At 46.7% G+C, this 12,632-nt stretch overlaps 8 protein-coding genes across 8 annotated transcripts; 3 read left to right on the forward strand and 5 right to left on the reverse strand.

Annotated features, from left to right (window-relative positions):
• Positions 1–373: 373 nt before the first annotated feature.
• Positions 374–1,476, reverse strand: SPPG_08733 (uncharacterized protein). Its single transcript, XM_016756887.1, has 9 exons — positions 1,325–1,476; positions 1,205–1,260; positions 1,064–1,136; positions 992–1,001; positions 885–929; positions 798–817; positions 674–745; positions 582–620; positions 374–509 (listed from the first exon to the last, which is right to left on the reverse strand). The coding sequence occupies exons 1-9, from the start codon at positions 1,391–1,393 to the stop codon at positions 441–443; spliced, it is 453 nt and encodes a 150-aa protein (XP_016603909.1). The 5' UTR covers positions 1,394–1,476; the 3' UTR covers positions 374–440.
• A 344-nt stretch (positions 1,477–1,820) lies between these two features.
• Positions 1,821–2,689, reverse strand: SPPG_08734 (uncharacterized protein). Its single transcript, XM_016756888.1, has 3 exons — positions 2,583–2,689; positions 2,376–2,504; positions 1,821–2,317 (listed from the first exon to the last, which is right to left on the reverse strand). Exons 1-3 carry the CDS (start codon positions 2,596–2,598, stop codon positions 2,067–2,069), a joined length of 396 nt encoding a protein of 131 aa, XP_016603910.1. The 5' UTR covers positions 2,599–2,689; the 3' UTR covers positions 1,821–2,066.
• A 70-nt stretch (positions 2,690–2,759) lies between these two features.
• On the forward strand, positions 2,760–3,101 carry SPPG_08735 (uncharacterized protein; the record flags this gene model as incomplete). Its single annotated transcript, XM_016756889.1, has 1 exon — positions 2,760–3,101. The coding sequence occupies one exon, from the start codon at positions 2,760–2,762 to the stop codon at positions 3,099–3,101; it is 342 nt and encodes a 113-aa protein (XP_016603911.1).
• Positions 3,102–3,261: 160 nt separating this feature from the next.
• SPPG_08736 (uncharacterized protein) lies at positions 3,262–4,678 on the forward strand (the record flags this gene model as incomplete). Its single annotated transcript, XM_016756890.1, has 5 exons — positions 3,262–3,874; positions 3,935–4,194; positions 4,263–4,400; positions 4,464–4,602; positions 4,671–4,678. The coding sequence occupies 5 exons, from the start codon at positions 3,262–3,264 to the stop codon at positions 4,676–4,678; spliced, it is 1,158 nt and encodes a 385-aa protein (XP_016603912.1).
• Positions 4,679–4,947: 269 nt separating this feature from the next.
• On the reverse strand, positions 4,948–6,874 carry SPPG_08737 (uncharacterized protein; the record flags this gene model as incomplete). Its single annotated transcript, XM_016756891.1, has 12 exons — positions 4,948–5,038; positions 5,105–5,205; positions 5,270–5,346; positions 5,406–5,455; positions 5,523–5,718; positions 5,777–5,995; positions 6,055–6,090; positions 6,166–6,223; positions 6,286–6,397; positions 6,461–6,587; positions 6,714–6,766; positions 6,834–6,874. 12 exons carry the CDS (start codon positions 6,872–6,874, stop codon positions 4,948–4,950), a joined length of 1,161 nt encoding a protein of 386 aa, XP_016603913.1.
• A 334-nt stretch (positions 6,875–7,208) lies between these two features.
• Positions 7,209–8,431, reverse strand: SPPG_08738 (uncharacterized protein; the record flags this gene model as incomplete). Its single annotated transcript, XM_016756892.1, has 5 exons — positions 7,209–7,453; positions 7,515–7,660; positions 7,734–7,806; positions 7,872–8,001; positions 8,069–8,431. 5 exons carry the CDS (start codon positions 8,429–8,431, stop codon positions 7,209–7,211), a joined length of 957 nt encoding a protein of 318 aa, XP_016603914.1.
• A 602-nt stretch (positions 8,432–9,033) lies between these two features.
• SPPG_08739 (uncharacterized protein) lies at positions 9,034–11,742 on the forward strand. Its single transcript, XM_016756893.1, has 4 exons — positions 9,034–9,777; positions 9,843–10,477; positions 10,546–10,735; positions 10,798–11,742. The coding sequence occupies exons 1-4, from the start codon at positions 9,601–9,603 to the stop codon at positions 11,674–11,676; spliced, it is 1,881 nt and encodes a 626-aa protein (XP_016603915.1). The 5' UTR covers positions 9,034–9,600; the 3' UTR covers positions 11,677–11,742.
• SPPG_08740 (dihydrofolate reductase) lies at positions 11,548–12,568 on the reverse strand. The gene is made up of 2 exons (XM_016756894.1): positions 12,195–12,568; positions 11,548–12,116 (listed from the first exon to the last, which is right to left on the reverse strand). The coding sequence occupies exons 1-2, from the start codon at positions 12,518–12,520 to the stop codon at positions 11,756–11,758; spliced, it is 687 nt and encodes a 228-aa protein (XP_016603916.1). The 5' UTR covers positions 12,521–12,568; the 3' UTR covers positions 11,548–11,755.
• Between the last annotated feature and the right edge of the window lie 64 nt (positions 12,569–12,632).

The following is a 12,632-nucleotide window of genomic DNA, read 5'->3' on the forward strand; positions in this document are numbered from 1 at the left end:
CGGTCCTTCTGAAGATGCATTGATTTTGGCAAGAAACGTAAGTGCGGCGATTTTGAACCGTTTGTACGTCCTTGTCAATGATTTAATCGTGGCGTAGGCCGGCTTCGACGTCTTCAATTGTTTAGATCTGATGCAAAACGGCAGTTTCCTCGAAGAACTCAAGTTTGGGCGGGGAGACGGTAACCTACATTACTATTTGTACAACTACCGGTGCCAGCCTTTGAAACCAGAGGAATGGGCTTGGTTCTGTTGTAATTTCCACCCTTGTACTAGAGGCCTGCCCAGATATAGGATTTGGAAAATAGTGTATTTAGTGAACTAATGACTGAGCTGCCCTACCCAGCCAACATTTACGACGCCTTCCAATACATACTCCCGATTTAATTAGCTTTATTTGCATACTATTTACAAAGTAGAAGGCTCTGAGCGCATTTTTTCCATCATCGAGCTGATTGTATCTTCCGCACGCCACTCATGGTCACAATATCATTTATATTTGTTTCGAGGACCTAACAACCGAAGCGGTAAGCGTTCTGAGGACGCAAGATACATATGCCGTGGGAATGAATTGCAATCCATACCATTCCTCCTGATATCACCTCCGACAACAATTGTGATACCTGGGAAGATAAAGGTGAGTGAGGAGGTATTCTGGTCATGTATGAGTACGTACCTCATCCGGTCGGAAAATTAAATCTAGCTCGCAAACGTTGGTGAATATCCTGTCTAACGCCTCCACGAAAACCTGAACAGAGGAGTCAGGACCATATTGCGAACCGAGAGAGGGAGTAACTGACCTGTATCAGATCCAGGATCCCTATAAACGAACATACATACGGATTAGACACGAGTAGTCAGCATCCGAATCGCCAAGCCTATCTCACCCAATTCACTTTCTGAGGAATCAACAACAAAAACAAAGTACAGTGCTATGCCCCATCACAATCATATCAGCAGCTTGAACGACAAAGCTTCTTTATGCCAAACTTACTTGCGTAATGCTAGAAGATTCTCAGTAAGTTAAATCATCTACCATGTATCGAAAAGATGGGAGCATATGTACCCTATATATTATTTTGGTGTCCTGTCCGCCTAGTAATGTACTCCCCTCCAGGAAGTTGCAAACGTGATCTGGCCTTGAGGGTGGCAACAGATGGAATACATGAGTATGACTATAGATTCATATACATAGACTTCCTTATACCTTTTATGCACAAGTCGAAATATTTCCTTCAACATTTCCTGCTGTGTGCTTACGTCCTTTTGTATCAAAAGCAATCAGTTACGTGCCATTGGCGATCCTGTCGAGTTTGTCAGGTCCCACCATTTGCTGATACCACTGCATGAGCCGTGGTTTTCCGTGGTTATTGAATATCATGACCGCCTTGAGCATCGTTACTGTCTTTTACTCGGCTACTTTGTACGAATGTGATGCGATGGATTCTCGGCGGTTGTTGACTATTGCAGGCGGGGATTGAAACTCGCTCGAATGAGTCATTGGCTCACTGACGTGATGGAGAGCTTTTACTGCAGATGGAGACTCGTTTATTGCAACGTTATATCGTAGATTTGTGTTTTTTTGAGCCTTTCATTGGCTTTTGTCAACCATCACAGTATGTAGTTATAAGCGACAGACGAATGATGTTTTGATTTGTGCTTTGTCCATCAATGCCAAGCACATCAACGGATGATCCAAAAGCATCAGCGTCATTGGCGACTTGTCCGTCTTTCCTCCTCTTTCCTACTCTTGGGACCTGAATGTGTCCAGCGGACCCCGTGGTAATAAGACGCAGTCTTGTTCTTCAAAAGGGCGGATGCAATTCTCATAATGATGACCAAAAAGAAAAGAATAGATCCATGAACGTTTGGAGAATCACACCCTACTAATCGGCAGCTGGATCTGCAAAACAACACCGTCTCCTAGACGTTGGGACAAGGCATTTCCCATATCGACAGCGATTCCGGGGAGGTGATGCGCAAATAGGATATACACATTGCAAATGGAAACTATATACAGTGATCGATCTTTCGCAGGCAACCAGAGATTGCCTCCCAATTAGCCAGTCTCAGTCCGTTACAGGATGCCGAACCATGGTGCGGAGATCGTCCTTTCCTATGCTCTTCAACTCAAACCCCTTCGTTCTGTCTATTTTGCCCTTTTCCTTCAACTCTAGATCTCGAGTTCTTTCCTTGATACTGTCTCGCAATCGGCTTATCTCTGCATCTATGTTTTGTTGATCTTTCTCAAGATTCTCCTTCGCACTTTCTTTGGGAAGCTTCATGAACAGGCCGCCGGCAAAGAAATACACTCGTTTATCTGTCGCATATTCGCTGTTTGGCACCAAGTTTGCAAGTGAAATGACGCAGCTACATACCATCCTTCATCTTTCCCTGCCTGAATGACGCCAAGGCCATCCTATTCTCGTTCCGTCTCCTGTCCAGATCTATGATGAGCTGCTTCTCTGTCAGAATTTCTTCGGCAATTCGCTCAAGTTCCGCCTGATCTGCTCCCAAAGTTGAAAAAGAGGAAATACTGTCAGTGATGCATCCACAGAGAGGCCTTATCTTTAAGCCTTACAGACTTTGCAAGTATTGCATGGTGTTGCAAGATTGAGACGCAAAACGGGTGGTTGGTGGTCAAGATCTCTACAGAATGGTGTTTGGACAAGGCGATCTCTTAGTAATTTATCGCGTCCCCATTTACGACTGGCAGCAACTGACCATTCCTTCTTTACACTCAACAACAACAATTCGCCATAATGCTGCGTTCTCCAAGGCCTCAACTAATAATACGGTCACTTCCTCGTCTAACCGTAATCCGATCATATGCCAGCCCACCACCATTCTCACAACCGGGACCAATCCCTCTCGGTGACAAGGAAGCGCAAAAGGAATTTGAAGAGCTCGTGAAAAAGGCAGAAGAGTTGGCAGCGAAAGAAGGACAAGAAGGTCTAAAGCACCCAGACGCTTTGGAAAAGTTGCAGGGGGAAGACTGGGAAGGGGAAAAGAACCCTGCCACCGGGGAGGTTGGTGGCCCAAAAGGAAAGGAGCCTACTCGGTATGGAGATTGGGAGAGGAAGGGAAGAGTGTACGACTTTTAGGAAGCAGTAGATATGTGCCTCCTCTAGAAATAGCACCTGTATCCATTATCTTTTTTTAATGTGCATAGTCAAGCATTCTGCGTGGCGTGGTCATAACCAACTCATTCTCTCAGCACATTGAGAATCACACTTTGGTCGCGATCCTGAGATCAACAGAGAAATGTCACTTGTACCGCTGGACTATGGTTCTTCCGATGACGACGATGAGACAAGCCAAGGACAGGCGAAGGCAGCTTCACCTGTACCATCGCAGTCTGCCAAAAACCCTCACACTTCGTCGACCGGTCTAGCCGCCGTACTCCCGTCACCCAAAAGCAATTCGACTTCCCGTTCCTCCCTTTTTGCATCACTCCCTCCCCCAACTCAGCAGTCGAATGCGACAAAGAATGTCGCATCCCAACCTTCAGAACGGAAGAAGGTGAAAATATTTGTCGATCTCCCAATGGATGATGATGTCCTGGAGAATATTGGCGCAGAGACAGATCAGACAAAGCCAAAGAAAGGGTCAAGTCTGTTTGCAATGCTGCCAGCACCGAAGAAGACAGGAGACACCAAATCGGAGAGAGTTGCAGAGTCTAGTGGAGTAACCAAACCTTCGGTGCCCAGCAAGGCAGCGCCCGCCATGGTGCCCTATTCATTATCAAAGAAGAAGGTTCCAACGAAAGGAGCTTCAGCGATCACAAGCGAGTCCACAGCAGCAGATAATATCGCAAAACCGATCCCCAAAAAAGAGGAGGAACCCGAAGTGGGTCCAGACTCTTTCTTCACACTGCGTACGTTTGCGTTGGATATCTTGTGCAACTTGTCTGGTATTCACTTGTCCCAATTGACAGCCGAACCTTCATTGGACAACTACGAAACAAGCGATGACGGTCCAGTACTACAGCAATCGTCCTCGCAACCAACGATATCAGCCTCTGCACAATATGCATGCGTGTCAGCATCTTCTCAGTATGCATATCCATCCCATTCCTCGACGGATTACTACACATACGACTCTAATGCAATGTATGCTTATCCCGGTGGTTATGGAAATGAATCAATAACGCCATCATCGTCAACGGGCGCTATGGGAGGATTGTCAGAAGCCGATGTGCGTTGTCTGCTTTGTCATTTCGTTTAGTGTGCATGAACAAAGAGCATTTACTTTTACTATTCCAGTTGAGAGCATTTGGGACGCGCGACCGGAAACTTGAAGAAACCATTGAAATTAAAGAAATTTCGCAGTCGCAGCTGATGGGTGACGCTCGGCAGCTGGAAGCAACGAGAAGTGCCTCTATGACGGGAGGTAATCTAAAGGTTAGAACTACAAGCAAATGTTGCTTTTTGGCCATACTCTAATGGTCTAATGCTCTGCCTCAGGGTCTCGCACCATCAAGAGGACAGAAGCGGAAGCACAACATCATGTCTCTTGCTTTTGAAGCGAAGCAGCGAGAGGAAGCATTGAAAGACATGGCGGCACATAGAATTGCAAGTAAACAGTCCACGAGAGCTAAATATGGTAGGTGACAATCATCTGATTTGAGCTCGGGTGCTGCATGAAGGGACTCATGTTGATATTCGAAACAGGATTTTGACATGGCATCTGTCACTCCAAACCTCTGTATATACAAGTAACGATTCGAGATTTGCCCATGCTGCTGAGAGTAACATTTGTGGCTCACTCCCAGAAGCGACAACAGAACACCTCACTTGGGTCCCCTAAACATTGGCAATGATAGTGGAAGCCATGGAGGACTTGATCTGCACAAAAATGCGAATTTCCAATGTTGTCTAACTATTTACATTCCTACACCCTGGCTTATCCATGAGAATGAGATCACAACGAAGGCATTGTAGTTGCTTGTTATAAATAAATCCTTCGCAAATCTGCGGGTGCTGTGATCTTTTGGCATTGTGGACATAACCGCTTTGTCGCCAGAGTTTGGAGCCAACACCTGTATTTTCAAGAGATATGAGATACACAAGTCACGCGCAGATACACCATTTCATCCGAAACTTACGTCTCACAATGTACATGCCAACAAATAACAGAAACCAGCGGAATCTTATATGCCTCAAGACATATAAGACATTTGTGAGAGGATTTCGTGGTTTGTGATTCCTGAGGTGCGTGGGCTTGTATCAGCTTAAGTTCTTATGACTTTGCGGACCACAAACGAGCGTACCAAATCCCGTACTCGTGCCTTTAATGACTCAATAATCAGCTTGGTGTCTCCGGAAAGTGTGTGCAAACTGTCATCCGCTGGTTCATTGCATTAGTGCACACTCGACAGAATAACGGCAAGATGCGTCAATACTCACATGTCTCTACCGCCCCATCGACATCCATATTATGTTCATTTGTATCCAATCTATTCCACATGTTGAATGTCAGTGGGCTCCATGCGCGTGTGACGCACAAAAGGACAAACTACGCACAAATTAAGTTCTTGCCCAATTCGAGTTCCTCCCCCGGTATCTCCATTTTCTCCGTCGCCATCGCCGCCTTCACGAAACGCGCGAATATGCTGTTCTGAATATTGCGACTCGCCAAATTCGCCCGTACCGTCGTCATCAATGTCAATCTCTTCGTCTGTGTCTTCGTCTGTCTTTTTGTGTACTGAAAAGCCACTAGCTTATGCTGGCGTGAGCTGACAACGTAAATGGAATAAAGCCTATAAAAGCAGACTCACCTGCCAAGCCGCCTTCAAGCATCGCGGTGGCTCGTACACGTGTCTGACCAGCCCATTCGTACTCTTCCCACACTTGCCCCCCGTTTGTGTCGTCAGAAGTAGTCGCTGGTCCGGCCATTTGCGCGGCGAGACACTGATCAATATGGCGATTGACCATTTCAGAATCCGTGGGCAATACATCACCACACATGAAGCATGTGTTTCCATCGCCCTCTGCATCTATAAACAGGACGTTTAACACTGGCTAGCCGAGAGTTTTTACAACTGACAATGCTTACAAGGATCATTCCCGCCTCTTGGTCGCTTCCGCGATCCTGCTAACGGACAGTTGAGTAAACCTGATACATGGAGACAACGAAGACGCTCGCGCCCGACCAGATCTTACGCACCTGCCTTGTTACTTTGAACTGTGCGTTTCAAGCGACTCGCTCGAACCTGATACAGTAGCTAAAAAAGCTCCGTGTGAGAACCAAGCATGAGACAAGAGTCGCATTTGTCCTGATCAATACCAGTTCGTTTTCATCCAACTGGCCAGCACCGGCCGAAGCGCTCCCTTTTCCCTTATTTGTAGATGCTATCTGTTGCGCCGCTGCGACAGCCGCTCCTCTCCGCATTCTAGATCTGATTTAAAAAACTATGAATTGACCTGCCGACTGCCATGCGTCAACAGACAAGCTAACCCACTTTGCAAAATCATCCACAGGCTCTGGTGACAGATTTCCTTTCAATCTCCCAAGCTCCCATTCATAATGCTGCTCAAAAGCAGCCTTCGTAATAGGTTGGGAGCATATTGGGCAACGTCTGGTAGAACCTGAAATGGCGTTGTTTAGGACTTGCCCATGGGACCTGCTAATTGTCTGGACCCCCACACTTCCATTGCTTTCCATGTGGCATCCTTCACTCTTCCATCTTCCATCTTCCATCATATCATACGAACCTTGGGTGTCGTTAAGCGGCCGACCTGCTCTTCCCGCACTTTTTCCCCGACTCCTGCAATATTCACAGATCAGTTCCACTGCTGCAAGCGTCACGGAAAACATCGCACGGATTTTCCTACTTTGAGCTCGCAGCATCAGTTGCTGAAGCAGTCTGTGGCATATCGGTTCATAAAGGGAACCTCGCTCGGGGAGAGCCCGGAAAATCTTGCAAATTGCGAACTAGTAGTTGGTCCGCCAGAGTCGTTTTGCTGACTTCAAAATATTCACGTGATTTCGAGTGTGATAATCATCGGTTAGGGTTAGGGTTAACAAATCAGTAGGATGAATGTTGAAGGCGCTGGGGAGATATGCCAGACTGTGTTCTATACATGTATGCAATTGGAGGTTTGCGGTCCTGCACAAAACTCCAGATAAATGACGAATCTACATTTCTATCGGCTAGCTGTTCATGTTCTCTATCTTCATTATGAGGCTCTTTGGGAGGGCGCACTTTTTCACCCGGCAATGATGTTGTGCTTCACCAGACCCTTCTTCACCTGGTCTTTTATGATGCTGTGCGTCTTTGTGGTGGGATGAACATCAAACATGATAAACTGACTCGGGTCTGCGCACATTATCCAAGTAGCCGGATTATTGAGATCGACTTGCTGCAAGCAAGGCTTGGTGATATCCGTCAAGGGCATATTATACCCAAAAGATTTACGGTTCAACGCAATGTATCCGAACTCGATAGCCATGTCTGAGACATGCAAAGTGAGATAAAATCCAGGAAATCTTGCCCGCAACGTTTGCACCCTTACCCATTGTAACAAGCTTGACACTCGGGTTTGCCACGCTGAATTTAAGGAGCTCAAGACCCAAGCGCAGGTTGTGCTCGAGGAATGGAATCTTTTCCTGTCCTGGAGCCATGTTGAAGACAAGCAAATTCTTTGCGCCGGCAGCAACCCTGTTTGTTTTCCATCCAATACATGCGTCAATTGACACATCCACATAAGGTACTGCCAGACAGAGTTACTTACAGAGTATTGATAGACTTCATTGTTGCGTCAACAACGGTAGCGGGACTTAGGGGGGTTTTGGCATTAAAATAGTCTGGACAATTATGAGCATGCCGATTAGATTTTGGCGACTTGGATCTTGCGAATAAAGTTACTTACCATTAGCACCGGACCAGACAGAAAACAAGGTTGTCGCAGGGTCAAATTGGGGTTTGGAATCTTTCCAAGTAGTCACTTGCTGAATAAGACCAGGCATTTCGGGTATTATAGTTCCAGTTGGAGCTTCTCCCTAATTGTGTCAAAGTGTGAATACCATACTAAAAAAATCTTGGAGCCATGCAATCGCATGGATATACCTTGACAGACATTGAATCAGTGCTAGATCCCCCAAACGCATGATTCTCCATTTCCGTTCCGAGCTCTTGCGAAAGGTATTCCACCCAAGTTGGTCCATTGCTGTACCGACCTTGAGAGTAAAAGCTAGGGTACGGGTACGTGTTGTTCAAGATTCTAAAAGTGTTGCCGTTGTCTGACAGGGAATCACCGAAAGCTACAATCTTTTTGAGGCCAGCAGGCTTCGAGCCCGGGATTTCCCAGGGCCAGAGTGGAAGCGAGAGTCGGCGGTCCAGGACTGCATGTATTTCATCTCGCCGTTCAACAGGGGCAGAGTATGCAGATGTAGCCGCAAGGGCCAAAAGAACTGGAGCAAAGGGACGCATAGATGGTGACGGACAGATGAGGTGATTGAATAGTTAATGGCAATCTACACGAGAGGCGAGTACATTCACTTTCTGGGCACCTTTTTAACTAGGTCAACTTGGTCTTTTTGGCATATCTTTTTTTGACAGTCCTTCTTTTCTAAAACCGTTTTTTCCAACAAAGATCCTAAAAGAAAAAGGTGTATGCAAACAATTTCATATCCGCTCGTTGGCAATGGCCGCAATGCTTTATTTTTTGTCTTTACTGTGCAACGAAACCGTTTGCTTTTGAACAAAACAACTCGCCATGGCGGGGATCTACGACAGTTTTCTTCTTGTGTGTGTTGTGACGAGATGGAACTTCTAACCCATGGACGCAAATCAAAAAGCAAGACGCGGACAAGTGTCACTTGAGTTGCTCCAATCCCGTTGAGCGTATAAGTTTCATTGCCGTCTTCCTTTTGTTTAAAGCTGTTTTTATTCCTTTAAATTGGGGGACTCTCCATCAACACACTCAACAAGAGGTTGTTTGGTACGTCTTTTGACTTCCGATGGCCGCCGCAAATCCACCCATGACCATCCAAAAGCAACAAAATATGGCATGCCCGCGGTCTTTGCCAACAACTTTTATAAATGATGTTGATGCACTGCTTTTGTTAAATACCACCTAGTAGGAAAAGCCCCGTTTCTCTCTGCAGGTTCTACCTACGTCCATCCTAGTCTCTGATGCTTATTGTTGAATCTTGCCCAACCTCCAACTGATGGAAACCTTTACTGCTTTCATTAGGAAATTGATTTAATTTTTAAAACAAAACAACCATCAACTGGTCCTTTTGCTTATGGGCTCGGATCGTCTCTCCAACCCCATGAATGGTTAAGCTGCAAAAGGCACTTATAACACACGACCATCAAACAAACCATATATTCCTTTGCATTGTTTTAGTACGAATAGCGTAGGGATTTATTTCCAAGTCCCAAAACCTCTGCAAAGTGCCTGAAACGTGAGGCGTACGAGTTGCAAAAGGGCAACGAGAGCTGAAACGCGGTCAGTCTTTTGCTTCTTTAGAGCGGGAATCTTTCAAAATGTCACACTCCGAATCTCTCAACATTGCACTTCATCCTCCTACGCACTTTTTAAACAGTCTGCTCTCCCTCCAGTCTCGGGTCGGCATGCAGGACGGATCTGCATCATGCTTCCCTTTGTGAAAAGTGCAAACGTTGAAATACATTTGGATAATGACCGCATAGAATTGGCAGACGGCTTGCCCAACGGTGCGCCCATTCCTGTCTTGTCTGGGAAAATTGTTTTGACATCTTCAAAGAATGTGGGATTGGTGGACTTGACGTTGAGCGTGCAAGGCGTTCTGGTAACGCGCATTTACCTTTTCCATGTTTGTTTTACTCTGTTGTCTTGACAGTTTCTCACCTCCAGGACTGTGATGCAACTGTATTGAATCTGGTGAATGATGTGATTGGTACATCGCCGGTACATCCCGTAAGCCAGTCCATACTCTCATATGAAAAGACACTATGGCGAGCATCTCCCGGGAAGCCGGCTGTTGCTCCTACCGAAACAGTTTCTACGACCTCGTCGCCTGTCAAGTCTCGAGAGCTACCTGGGGGAGACACTGTACTTTTGGGTAGTCAGGCTCCCAACAAAGGGTCAAAGGCTTCAACATCCACCAATGGAGAACTCCCCGCCGGACGTCGCGAGTGGCCATTTTCTTTTAAATTACCTTCCACATTACTCCCCTCTGTTAACACTCGCTACGGACGGGTGTCGTATATTCTGAAAGCCAGACTAAAGCGAAAAGGCTTGGGACTGGATTTTAACGCCCGACGAACATTTACTGTCGTGCGCACAAGATCACGAGGTGCTGCATCTTTCGGTGACTTTCCCCTAGAGGACAAAACCGCCTTGTTCTCTGGCATGGTCACAATGCCAACGATAGCATTTTGCGATGATCCGACATTACGTGTCAAACTTAACCTCAAAGTTTTGGAACCAAACAAGGTGCGGGATATTCGATCTGTAAAGTGCTATGTGAAAGAGGTTTCGGGCTTCTGGTGAGTTACCCTTAATCTGTTAAAGCCACATTTGGTCAGCCGTCTAAAGTATATCCGTCATTTTTTAGCCACGAGGGACAATTCTATGAGAATCAGACTCTTCTAGGCAGTCCATCAATATGGAAGCCTGCTGATGAACCACCGTCACCAGTAGATGATTCCGACGAGCATCCCTTTGCATTGGCGCGCACCATGGTGCAAGCAGGTCAGAAACAGAAACTAGTGGACACGTCTGCTGTCCCGTTCACCGTATCCACAGTGAGTATCAGGATGGGGTTCTCCCTAGTCGCCTTTTGTTTAATCTCGTTCGACTCTTGCAGGTGGGCGCGAATATGGATTTTGATACGCCTCATATGCGAATATACCATCTTCTGAAAGTAAAAGTGGATTACGAGCCTTGGGGAGCAGACCTTGGGAAATCCCCTCCCCTGTCACTGCCAGGCAATCCTCTATCAAGCTCCTCGTCGACCTCCCATCGTAAAGTAGAAACTTGTGTCATGCAAATACCACTCCCCATGTGGTGGGCCAGCTCTCGACGACCCCAGTCGTGGCTGGAGGGTCTGCCGACGCGGACTGCATCGGAAAAGCTTCTCGGCGTCTCAAAGTCACGTTTCCGTCTCCGCAATTCGTCAGAACCCGTCGAGCTCCTAACTCGTCGTGTGCATGAGCAATCGCCGAACCGTCCCATTTTTAGGAAGACGGCAGAATCATCACCAGCGCTATATAGCGGTAGGGAAAATACGTTGGAGCGATCAAACGCCGTCCGGGGCAAGAAAAATGACGTGAACAAGGCGTTACCATCTCGGCCAGATTCAATGTCCTCCGTCACTAGTGGGCAGTGGACATTGGATGAAACTGGTGTATATACTTTCAAGATGGAAGATGGTACTGCCACTTCTAGTGGCCTGGACACAGTTTTCGAAGAAGCAGACGATGAGAACGCGGACGAAAGGGAAAATAAACCCCCTCAAACTCAAGTCCCTGCTAGCGATAAGAAGCAAAGAAACCGGCAGTCGGCTGGATTCTACACATCGATTTCCAGAGACGACGGAAACCCTGTATATAGTTATAATGAACTCGCTCTCAGCGAATCTGTGTTTACGTCTGGAAAGACTCTTACCGACAGTCCCATCGCCGTATCTGTTCGCGAAAGTGGCAAATGGGAATTGGACGCGGAAGGTGTATATACATTTGTGTAAATTGTAAATATAGTGTAGCGAGCAGGCTCCTTCTGAATTCTACCCTGACCTGATGGAATTTTTGACTGCTACCACAGGTTCATTCCCCCTTTGCTAATGATGGCGATATTCGGGTCCAAAGCTGAAATTCATAAGTAAATCCTTTTTCACTTTGCGTCCCACTGGGACATTTGCTCCCCGCTATCCTTCTCAGCTCTCCGGGACTGGCAATTTGAAATTTATCTTTTGGGATGGATGGAAAAAAGGCGTCACATTCAATCGCAGTTGGTGATTGGACAGATGTCAGAAAGATCCGTTGACAGAGCGGATGAGACAAGGCCGTAGCGTATAGCTGAGCACCGCCAATGATAAAGATGTTGGTATGTGCGATCGTTCCCACATTGGATAAAGCAGCATCAAGAGCGGAAAATGCATAGGTAGGCGCCTCCGGGGTACTTTGGCTGAGGAGGTCCAGACATCAAAATGAGCTTTTGAACCTAGACTACTCCAAATCCGGTCTTGCATAACCGAACCTATACCTGATCACGTCTTTTCGCACGTCCTCTCTACTTGACAATACAATGTTGATCCGTCCCTTCAAGGGCCGGAATTTCGGTGGTATGGACTCCCACGTTTTGCGACCCATTATTGTAACATTCATCGGTCTGTAGTTTTTATCTGATTCATCGTGCAATGGCTCGTCGTCGTCAGGAAAAGCCGAGTCCGGTCTGCGTCCTAAGAAGGTTGTCACCTGCTGGAAGAAGCGCATGTCGCCAGGCAAGCGCCAGGGCAAGCTACCGTTGACGCCAATCCCTCCATTTGCCAGCGCAGCAACGATGAGTGTTAGTGATGGTTTGCTCGCCATTGCAAACTGCCTGACAATCTTCAGAACTTTGAGGGAGTGGGAAGCGAACTGGTTTAAACGTGATCGTGTCCACTTGTTCGGACATTCGGACATGAATGTAAAAGTCCTGAAA

Source organism: Spizellomyces punctatus (genome assembly GCF_000182565.1).
Source record: "Spizellomyces punctatus DAOM BR117 chromosome Unknown supercont1.25, whole genome shotgun sequence".
Lineage (NCBI taxonomy): Eukaryota > Fungi > Chytridiomycota > Chytridiomycetes > Spizellomycetales > Spizellomycetaceae > Spizellomyces > Spizellomyces punctatus.

What these genes read in the sequence shown, in the direction of transcription:
- SPPG_08733 (XM_016756887.1), bottom strand. Translation starts at nt 1,393, where the DNA reads ATGCTCAAGGCGGTCATGATATTCAATAACCACGGAAAACCACGGCTC. An exon ending in TGCAGTGGTATCAGCAAATG is followed by an intron (nt 1,261 to 1,324) that starts GTGGGACCTGAC and finishes TTGATACAAAAG; the next exon opens with GACGTAAGCACACAGCAGGA. An exon ending in AGGTGATATCAGGAGGAATG is followed by an intron (nt 510 to 581) that starts GTATGGATTGCA and finishes TTCGGTTGTTAG; the next exon opens with GTCCTCGAAACAAATATAAA.
- SPPG_08734 (XM_016756888.1), bottom strand. An exon ending in GCAGGGAAAGATGAAGGATG is followed by an intron (nt 2,318 to 2,375) that starts GTATGTAGCTGC and finishes AATATGCGACAG; the next exon opens with ATAAACGAGTGTATTTCTTT.
- SPPG_08739 (XM_016756893.1), top strand. Translation starts at nt 9,601, where the DNA reads ATGCTTCCCTTTGTGAAAAGTGCAAACGTTGAAATACATTTGGATAAT. An exon ending in AAAGAGGTTTCGGGCTTCTG is followed by an intron (nt 10,478 to 10,545) that starts GTGAGTTACCCT and finishes GTCATTTTTTAG; the next exon opens with CCACGAGGGACAATTCTATG. An exon ending in TCCCGTTCACCGTATCCACA is followed by an intron (nt 10,736 to 10,797) that starts GTGAGTATCAGG and finishes CGACTCTTGCAG; the next exon opens with GTGGGCGCGAATATGGATTT.
- SPPG_08740 (XM_016756894.1), bottom strand. Translation starts at nt 12,520, where the DNA reads ATGGCGAGCAAACCATCACTAACACTCATCGTTGCTGCGCTGGCAAAT. An exon ending in GTGCGAAAAGACGTGATCAG is followed by an intron (nt 12,117 to 12,194) that starts GTATAGGTTCGG and finishes GGACCTCCTCAG; the next exon opens with CCAAAGTACCCCGGAGGCGC.